Raw genomic sequence first — 10,135 nt, forward strand, 5'->3', positions numbered from 1 at the left:
TAAGTTTAAAAATTCATTTTGTACAGTTAACATTTATTGTTCATTAAAGATAAGTTTTAAATGGCAATAATTTAAATTCGTTTTTTATATAAATTAATTAAGCTATGAAACAATCAAACTTACGCTACAACCGAATTTGATTATGGTTAACAATCTCTATGAACTAATTAATATAAAAAATATGTTATTTATATATTGACTTGCGGCTATTCAACGACATCAATTTCAATGTTATCATCGTCGTCGGCTCGTTCGCTGAGCTCCACGCTGGAACAGCTGTCGGAGCTGTAGTCCAACATTTCGTGTGGCCTTGCTCCAGCTCCAACTCCAGTTGTGACCAGCAAGGTCTTCGCCGGGCTGTTGCTGGAACCCATGGGCTGTGGCTGTGGCTGCTTCTCGTGTCCGCTTTTTAGATTTTCGCGCGTGTGACGCCATTTCATGCGCCGATTCTGGAACCAGACTTTGACCTGCAAATTGGTAAGACTTCAGCGCGAATCCTTCTCTGTGGCTGGCTCTGCCCACAACTTACCTGAGCGTCTGTCAGATTCAGCCGTGCGGCCAACTTGCGTCTATCCGGTTTGGTTATGTATTTCTGTTGCTGGAATTGTATTTCGAGTCCTTTTCGCTGCAGATTTGTGAACACGGCTCGTGACCAGGAACGTTTGCGTTTGCTGCCATTGCCATTTCCATTGCTGTTGCTGTTGCTGTTGCTGTGGTTGTTGTTACTGACGCTGCTGTTGTTGCTGCTGCTGTTATTGCTGTGGCCGCCATTTTGTAATGTGTTTGCGGCACCTGTTGCCGCTGTGGGAATGTCCAGCAACTGTTGATGCGCCGTTTTGGCCATGAAACGTTGCTGCTGCGTTAACTGCAACGTCTTGAGGCTATTTAATGGCGCCAGCAGCGCAGCAGATGTTGGGCTGTGCAACAGCGTTGCTGCCTTGTGTTGTTGTTGTTGTGGATGTATGTGTTGCTGCTGTTGATGATGTTGTTGCTGCTGCTGTTGATGGAAACGCATCAGTGCGTTCGTTGCCAGCGTAGGAAATGTTGTTGCTGTCGATTGGATAAAGAAAATAATGGTTTACTATAACAATTTCTTGAAGGAAATATATATGTATATATATATAAATATATACAAGAAGTTCACATACAAAATCGATTTTAAGGATACTAAATAAAACATTCCATTTTTATAAAAATAACTCTATATATCTATATCTTCGGGAAACAAGGAGTTAATCCCATACTCATTAAACAGTGTCATCTTTATATAACAAATGTAGCGTCATTCATGTAGAGTAATATAATATAACCTTTAGTAATTGGCTTTAAATAAATATGCACATACGATCTTTACTTCAAAAATACATTATTATTGACAGTTCGTCAAGTAGACATTACTTTAAGACAATTCAAAGATCAAAGGTGTATGAATTCAACTGTATCCTTTCGAATTTCACATATTGAATTTGCTGTGCTTGTTAAAATCCTAGACTTAATTAGCTAACATATTAATCTTGTCCTGTTTCCAGTCACTCACCTAGCCAATGTGACCTATGCACTCATGCTTGTATGGGTCTATTTTATTTTCTGAGCTCAGGTTTGACTCAAAGTATTGCAGTCTTTAAAGCTTCGCCTAGAATTAATTTCGAATGAAAACCTCGTTCTTATAATTACGTTACAGTTTAGAGACAATAAGAGTCACTTTTTTGAAACATCATCAATTGGGAACGACGGGAATAATAAAAGCATAAAAAGAAATCAATTTTATCATCTTTCGTTCCACTTCTATCAAAATTAATAAATTTCTTTTAAAATTCGCTAATTAATTCAACAGATTATATATTTCTTAAATATTTATTTTCTTCTAAATGTCTAGTTGCATTTGTTTTCTGTTAATTTGTATACATAAATAGAATGTAGGTTTTCTACTTTATCACATATCCAATTATTTTTATATTATTCGCCACGCTCTTTTAGAATATTTATTTATTCTGTTCAATTGGCGCGTACTTTGGGAAAAGCTTTTACATTCCATTTTTCATATCACACTTCTTTATTTATTTGTACACCTAGACACTCAACATCCTCTATAAGCTGATATCCGGCGGGGCCTAAATATATATAAAATATATGTATATAAATATAAATATTTTGCAAAACAATTTACGCATTTCCTTAAACGCAACATCTAAAACTCAATAATATTCGATGTGAGCAAATATTAAAATACAATTTCTAAAAAAAAATTCAAAAAAAAAAAAAAGAATTTGAGTAAATTATTTTCAATGAAACGCACGTTGAAAATATTTAAATGAGTTTGTTTATAATAAAATTTTCACTTAATTGGAAATAATCAACGTTGCGGGTAAACAAATTGTTTACAACACAGCGCCAAAAAAATCAACAACAACAACAAATATAAGCCAAAATACATCTCAGTGGACCAAAAAAAAATTATTTGGGGTAATCGAGCACGACATGGGGCACGAGATTGCGGCCGGGTAGCTGGGCCAAGTGTGTGGCTTGCAGCTAAATGTTTTTTAAATACTCTACAGTTTTTCTTCTTCCTCCTTTTAAACTAGTTTATGCATTTTTATTGGTTTTTTTGTTGGTTTTTATAAGTGAGATGTGCGCACGGAAATTTCAGTGCGTAAATGGATTTCGAATTTGTTTGTGCGCGCGGCATGCGTCTAATTATTTTTCATGGCGCATTTTATTTACTCAAAACTCAAGCGATCTTCTATCTGTGTATTTACATTGCAACGGAAATGCAGCTGTAGCTGCAACTGCAACTGCAACTGCAACGGCAACAGCAACTGTAATAACGCGCACGCCTTCAGCTTAATTGGCCGGCATTTGGCTTATGTCAACCGTCAACGATTTCTTATAATGAGTTTCCATTGATTTTCAACACCTTGGCGCACCTTAATTGCCCCACACACACTCACATCGATACCTTTTTGTAAATAATGCTGCAAATGTCTTAATGAGTTAAATGATCATCTAGGCATGGCCAGCATCCCGCATCCTGAATATTTGTAGCTATCCTACAAATTTATGACCTGCTTTAAATTGTTTCGATTTATTTTCCAACGTACAATCATATTTATGGGCTTGCGAATATTTTCTGAGCTCGTGTAAACACTCGCATGCATTTTCGAATGCAATGCGAATAATTGCCACATTGTATTGCCATAAGAGCATCGAGGAAGTTATGGGTTCGCCTTAACTCAGGTGCGCAATGGGGAGCAGCAGGTGCAACACTTAAAGAGATCCCTGACCCTGATTGAATGAGCATGGAAACTGAGTTTATGCTTCCATACGACAGATAAACTTTGTTGCTCATAAATTAACTGAAATTGAAATAAATATCTTAAATTATAATATGGAATAACAAACAATGCGTTCTTGGGTATCAACAAAAATGCGATAGGTTCAAGGAATTACTTTGTTGGCGGACTCGTTCTGATGTGTAAAAATATATTGGCCTGCGTAACATAATCAGGAATTTATACTAAAGATTAAAATTCAGTTATGAATTATAATATTGATACGATTTTTTTCACATGTGAGTAGAGTAGAGTAGAAAGAAATCAACATATAAATGAACGCCAATTAACCATGAATATGTAGAATATAAATTAGTTTTTCAATTCTTAAACTATAGTATAATATATATATTTTTTATTAAAACTTTATTTTTTATAGTCCGTAATATGAAGTATTTTTATTCGGTTTCTTACAAGTTCAAGCCTTAATTTAAAAAAAATCAAATCGTATTACTTTATGTCTTCATCAAAAACATTGTTAAATTGCTATTTACGCCTTAAGATTTGTATTTCCAAAAACAATATTTTAAGCCTAGTCATTTAGATTTGCTTTAATATTTTGCGTAATATTTACATATATTATTGTTTCTGCAAATGTATCGTATTAAAAGGCTATATCTATAAAGTTTTTACGGTTGAATTAATTTGAAAATTCGAAAGATAAAATAAACCTGATTTTTATATGGTATACAAGAGAGAGAGAGAGAGGCAGAGAAAAAATGTAAGAGAGGGTGCAAGACAGTTAAAGAGAAATAGAAGGAGAGATAGAAAGAAGAGACATGGATGCGAAAAAAAGAGACAGAGAAGTAAATATAGAATGGGAAGAAAAGAGAAAGAGAAAAAAAGATAGAGATAGAGAGAGAGAGAGAGAGAGAGATAGAGATAGAGACAGAGAAAACAAGAGAGAGATGAATAGCGCTGGATTGAGACAAAGCATGAAGGAAGTGGAGAGAGACAGAAAGATAGAGGGAAAGTGGAGAAAGGAAAGAGAAAGACAATGAAAACACAAGAGGAAGGCGAAAATAGAGAAATACAAAACATGAGAAAGGCAAGTAAACAGGAAACAAAAAATTAGAAAGGCAAAGAAACGGAGGGAGAAAGAGAGACACTCATCTCTAACGGTTTAATTTCTATTTTTATATTTATAATATATAATATAATAATATAATATAAGTCTAACAAAAATATTTTAATTAATTTAAGTATAAAATTCAAGTACATAAAATGAATGATGCTTATCTGATCAGCTTGTTGCATTTGATTATGGTAATTTAACAAATTGGTTGATAATAATCGTAAAATTTGTATAACTTGCTATCAAGATCTGTATTATATTTCGTTTTATGCTGTATAGCAAATCAGTTTGCTGATAGAATTAAAAAATAAGAAAAACAAAGGAAATCACAAAGTTTTTTTATGGCGATCAGTACAACATAAACTAAACTAATCGCAATCGATTGCAATGAGGATAATTACAGATAATTCGATTTAAAAATCAACAACAGAAATAAGTTAAGTTGGTAACTGATCAAAATGATGTGTTGAAATCTCATGGAACACAAAAGCGACATGAGATAAGCGTATCATAATAAACCCCAACCGCTACGAGCGATCATAAGTTGATCTGCTGCAGGCGTTGTTAAATGAAAGCGCTCCTGCTGCTGGGAACGCTGGTTAATATGACAAACCTGGCCCAAACAAACAGCATGGCCAATACAAGCCAACACGTATGCACTGTGTTGATCATTGATCACAACGATCTGAGAGACACAAGCAATTGGATTAACATATAAATTGTAAATTAATTAGGCAAGCGGCGCCAAATTATTGGCCCCGACCCGCAGCATAAACGAAACGATTCATAAATAAGCACAGCAAGAAAAAACACGAAGAAGAAAAATAACAAGGAGAACAAAAACATACGTGAAAAAGAGATCTTGAACGATCCATCGACCGATACATCGATCGATCGATCGCCAGCCAGAAAGGAAAAACAATCAAACAAACTACTCAACACCCATGAAACAACAGCAACAAATATAGTTGAAGATGAGAGAATGCGAGACCTGGAGCTGAGTGGCCTGAAACTGTGACTGGCTGGGCCCAATGGTTTTTTATGATGTGCGATGCGATGCGATCAATCCATCACAAATGAATGCAATGATCAGATACAAAAAGCTCTTGCTCCCGCTCTCGCTCTGTGGTTCTTCCTGGACCTGACACCACAGGTAGCTTAGCTGGCCACCACAGTGGGTGGCTGTGTAAATAGTTGGCCTCGGTTGGCCCCTAAAAATACCACATAGCTTCAATCAGTCAGACAGTCAGTCAGCCAGTTAGTCAGCCATTCAGTCAGTCAGTCAGTCAGTCAGAGTGGTGCATGTCATTAACTTAAATGGCTGCCTCAGTAGTTGGCTCCGCGGCGCTTCAATCTATCAGAAGATAGAAAGATTCCGCAGCTTCTTCTGGCTAAAGGCTAAATGCTCTCTGGCCGAACGGAACAATTCATTATAGTTGGGATGGATTGGCTATTCCTGAATGACGGGGGCCAATTGCTCAAGCAAATAAACAAATTTGCTTCAATCGGTTTTCCACAAAAGTTTCATTTGTTTGCTGCCAAGCGGGCAGGCAGTTTATTTTCAAAGGCCGATTCTTAATTTGTTCATAAATTGTTGTTAATTTGGTTTTTGTTCTTTTGAATTTAATTTATTTAATGTTGCCCAGGATTGATGAAACACTTCAAGCTCTCGTCTGTCTGGCTGATGTGTTATTTCTGTTGGCCTCTTTGCCGTCGATTGAGGAAATGTCGAATTTAATGCCACGTGCTAATTGGCATTTCATTTTCGATCTTCGTGTGTTTAATGTGTTTAAGAATCATTTAATTTTGATAATAATTTCCATAAATTGATGGCCTGGCTAATTTATTTTAATTCGCTGCTAATTTGTTTGCATCTTTCAAAGGAAATAAAGGCGAAAATTTTGTTGGGTGATATCATTTTGGATTTTTGGGCATGAATAAATTCAGTCGCGTGAAGCTTTTCAGGAAGTTTTGCAATGAATTCACAAGGAAATTTGCCTTAATGATGATGTTATCCTTTTAATTTACATACTGATCAATTAAAACTGATCGTGAATGTAAAATTTTAAAATTTAATAGCAATAACTTGAATTTATTTTTAGAATTTATTTCTCAATGAGAAAAAAATTTAAAAAAAAGAAAAAATAATTTTGTGGATTGTAAGATCATATAATAATGATCACGATGCTAATATTGATTATATTTGGGTTCAAAAAATCGGGAAACTTTTCATTTAAATACTATGCAAATTTTAATAATTTTAATTTATTATGCCTACAATTTTGCTTGAGTGATAAGTGATCAGTGATTAGTGATCATTTCTTATATATTTTCTTAAGTAAGACTATAAGAAGGGAGTTTAAAATTTAATAATTAAAACATATGTATGAAGTTAATTTCATATTCATTGCGATCAAAGATCATAATTGAACTCATCAGAATAACACTTTTAACAGTAAATAATTTATGGAACAAATTTGTGTTCTCGTTTATCGTATTATCGAATATTAATACCCCTTGAATACTTATTTATAATATTAATTTCAGGATATGTTTTTGCTTAAAAAGCGTGTAACATGCATTATGTATCAACCGTTAAGTATATCTTGCCCTGACTGTCTTGTTCATCCGTCCATCTAGCTATGTATTTATTGATGCAGCTCGCCTATGACTAGAAGTTGTATGCTAAGATCAGCCAATAATACGCATTGATTACTAAATTAAATCCATTGATAATTGACTTGCTTTAACGAAATCGATTTTTAGTTACTTGAAGTATAGCAGCTGCTCGTTAAGGCTGCATCCTATCCGGTCTGGCACAATGTTATTTATTTTTTCACAAAACATGATCTATTTCTGCAGACTATTTATATCCTGAACCCATTGAAAATAATAATGTATACGTAACAGGCAGAAGCAGGTGCGACAGATCAAATTTATTTTACATAATCGATAACTATTCCCATTTCATACAAGGCATGAAATATGTTAAATTATGTTGCTTAATTGTGTGGAAATATAATTAGGATACATATTAAATAGACAATGATAATATACAATTTATAATATTTAGTTTCTGTTGTTCAACATTTGACAATTGATATTGTTAAGAAAGCTATTAGTATTTAAGGATATGATTTCTTGTGAGTCTAAGTGATCAATAATTAGTGACTGTGTTTATAGAATGATGTAGTACCCATTTAATTATTTTTTTCTCCGCTCTTATGTCATCTTTTTCTTCACAATCTTTGGCAATATTCGTTTCAATGACTTTGTGTTATACACACTTCCGGGCGCAGCCTTCAACGCATGAATCAATTGGGACACTCAGCCTATTTAACACCCTCTTGATAGGAATTGTGTATAAAACAAAAGAGAGTTACCCTAAAATTAGGGGCACCAGCTAAACAATTCAATACACAATATACAAAATATATTCCTCACTATTTTTCATATAAACAAGATCAAAGTGCACAGGCTGGTTGGCTGGCTGGCTGGCTGGCTGGCTGGCAGACAGTCCATGAGTCGTCCCCATATATACAAAAACAGCAGGAAGTAACGTAAATACGGTTCGACGAGCAGATATCTATTTGTCGATTTCAACAAACGAATTGTTTTCGTCAAGAAGAAGCCCCCAAACAGTTGGCAACAATAATATTGCACAATATGGCCGCAGATCAACTAATAATTCCAATAAAAATGCACGATTTATGACCCAACCATTTGGCTGGCAACAAAAAGTGTTTCAAGTTTGATTTCCACGAAATGTAAATTTTTACAAATGCGTTTGCATTTGCAGTTTATAATAGTTTCGAATAGCCGCAGAATGTGTGTGGATTTGATTGGCAAATGGGATAAGTTCTTAAACGGTTCGTCTTTTGATCGTCTTGCCAAAGCTAATGAGAGGATGTTGAACTTTAAAATATAGATATTTATGGCACTTATGGCGGAGGATTATAGATTTGCGTTCAATATACTTTTTAAATTTATAAATAATGTTTTTTTCTATTGCTTGATCATACAACTTTGTAGATCTTGACATTCATCCTATATATATTTTATTTTATATTGTCTATAGTTCTGCTAACGTAAACATAGATCTGTTAGATCTTTTGATATTTAGCTTATAGATTTTATTACAGATATAGTAATATATGATAGTCTTGTTGATCATACTGTTGATCATGATCTTGATATGTTTGTTATTGATTTCATTCCAGATCGTCGAGTAACATATTGAATTTTTTTTAATATAAATATCTTAGATCTTTTGGTATTCTTGAATGTATACTATTCAATTCATTCTAGATAGCGTAGTTACATTTTGAAATCCTATTGATAATATTAGTCGAAGCATTGTTTGTCTGTCTGTTTGTCTGTCTGTGTCTATGCAGCCATTAAAACTAGAGATTTGACATTCGCAACGAGAATACATTGATGCCGTCACCAGATAGTGTTGAGAGAATGTATTTCTTCAAACATATATAATGATATTTAGGACTCTATTGAAGCTAGGAATTTTGGAATACATATTAGTGCTGACAACCCCTGACTAAAATTATATAGCATCTGTATTTACGCTCACTAAGACATTGTTAAATCGAGAAAACTTTATCATCCACAGCTTGAATACTCTAACCACAAAATCTGATTTAGTATTATTAGATTCTTCTTTGGTCGATTAAAAATGATAAGTTTACGACTTTTAAATCGGTGATAAATTTTATATAACTATAATATGCTGCTATATAGTTGCTTTATATTTTAAATTATAGATGCTATGCCCATAAGGGGCGTGTCAAATTGGAAAACCCTGTATAATCTACAGTATTAGAACACTCGTTTTCTAGTCTTCTATCTACACAGTAATCAACATAATATTCTTACCATGCTCAGCTGCTCGAATGGGCGTCGGTCTCAGCACCGACTTGTAATCCATATATATGCCCGAATAGAACTTATCTATTCCCGCATAGTTATAATTATGCGCATTTGCTAGTCCTTGGGGCGCAGACATGGGAGCGTGCTTAGCAGCTTCTGCTGTCTGTCCAAAGCAGCTGGAAAATGTGCAGCAGGCATAGACACTGCCATCACAGCATTGTCGCGAGGACGTTGGGTTTGGTATGGGCAGAGGATCGAGGCGCTCGGCGCTCAATAAACGATCGACACTGAAACTAAGTTTCACTTTGGTTGTGTTGCTGTTGCTGCTGCTGCTGCTGCTGCCATTGCTGGTGAGGGATGTATTCGAAGCTGTGACACTTGTCGCTAAACGGGGACTGGAAACTGAATCTTTGGTGGGCAAATCACTGTTAGAGTTGGAACCGTTCTCACTGTCCATGGGATCGTGACAAGGTGTTTGCAACTTTATGTCACAGTCGTTAAACACATGAGTGCTGAGATTCTCGGGCACACTTTGTTCCATGTTTGCACTTTCGTGTAGTAACATTGTCACACTGATGCTATACGGTATAATTATACGATCATGTCACAAAGGGAAGAAACACCGTCGCTCAAAAGACACGTTTGTTGTACAAAATGTTTATGCTGGGCGGGGGATTCGCATTCAATTCGAACCGTTTGCTAAGACAACCCACACGGAACTGATCGCGACCGGGCCGGGAGCAAATCCAAGCAGCGATCATCGATTGCCGCTGGGCCCATACGAATAAGTATTGTGTTAAAGTAAATCTCGATGATCGATACAGTGGGTCACAGTGTAACAAAAAGTGCG

General features: G+C 35.1%; 1 protein-coding gene across 1 annotated transcript; it reads right to left on the reverse strand.

The window, feature by feature from the left end:
- Positions 1-206: 206 nt before the first annotated feature.
- LOC111602326 (homeobox protein H2.0) lies at positions 207-9,883 on the reverse strand. Its single transcript, XM_023319327.2, has 3 exons — positions 9,292-9,883; positions 530-1,050; positions 207-467 (listed from the first exon to the last, which is right to left on the reverse strand). Exons 1-3 carry the CDS (start codon positions 9,848-9,850, stop codon positions 207-209), a joined length of 1,341 nt encoding a protein of 446 aa, XP_023175095.2. The 5' UTR covers positions 9,851-9,883.
- Positions 9,884-10,135: the final 252 nt, after the last annotated feature.

Source organism: Drosophila hydei, unplaced genomic scaffold, assembly GCF_003285905.1.
Source record: "Drosophila hydei strain 15085-1641.00,03,60 unplaced genomic scaffold, DhydRS2 tig00000149-arrow-pilon, whole genome shotgun sequence".
NCBI lineage: Eukaryota > Metazoa > Arthropoda > Insecta > Diptera > Drosophilidae > Drosophila > Drosophila hydei.

Coding starts and splice junctions, on each gene's coding strand:
- LOC111602326 (XM_023319327.2), bottom strand. CDS start 9,850: ATGTTACTACACGAAAGTGCAAACATGGAACAAAGTGTGCCCGAGAAT. Junction 1,051..9,291: donor CATTCGAGCAGCTGAGCATG/GTAAGAATATTA, acceptor TCCAATCGACAG/CAACAACATTTCCTACGCTG. Junction 468..529: donor TGAATCTGACAGACGCTCAG/GTAAGTTGTGGG, acceptor ACCAATTTGCAG/GTCAAAGTCTGGTTCCAGAA.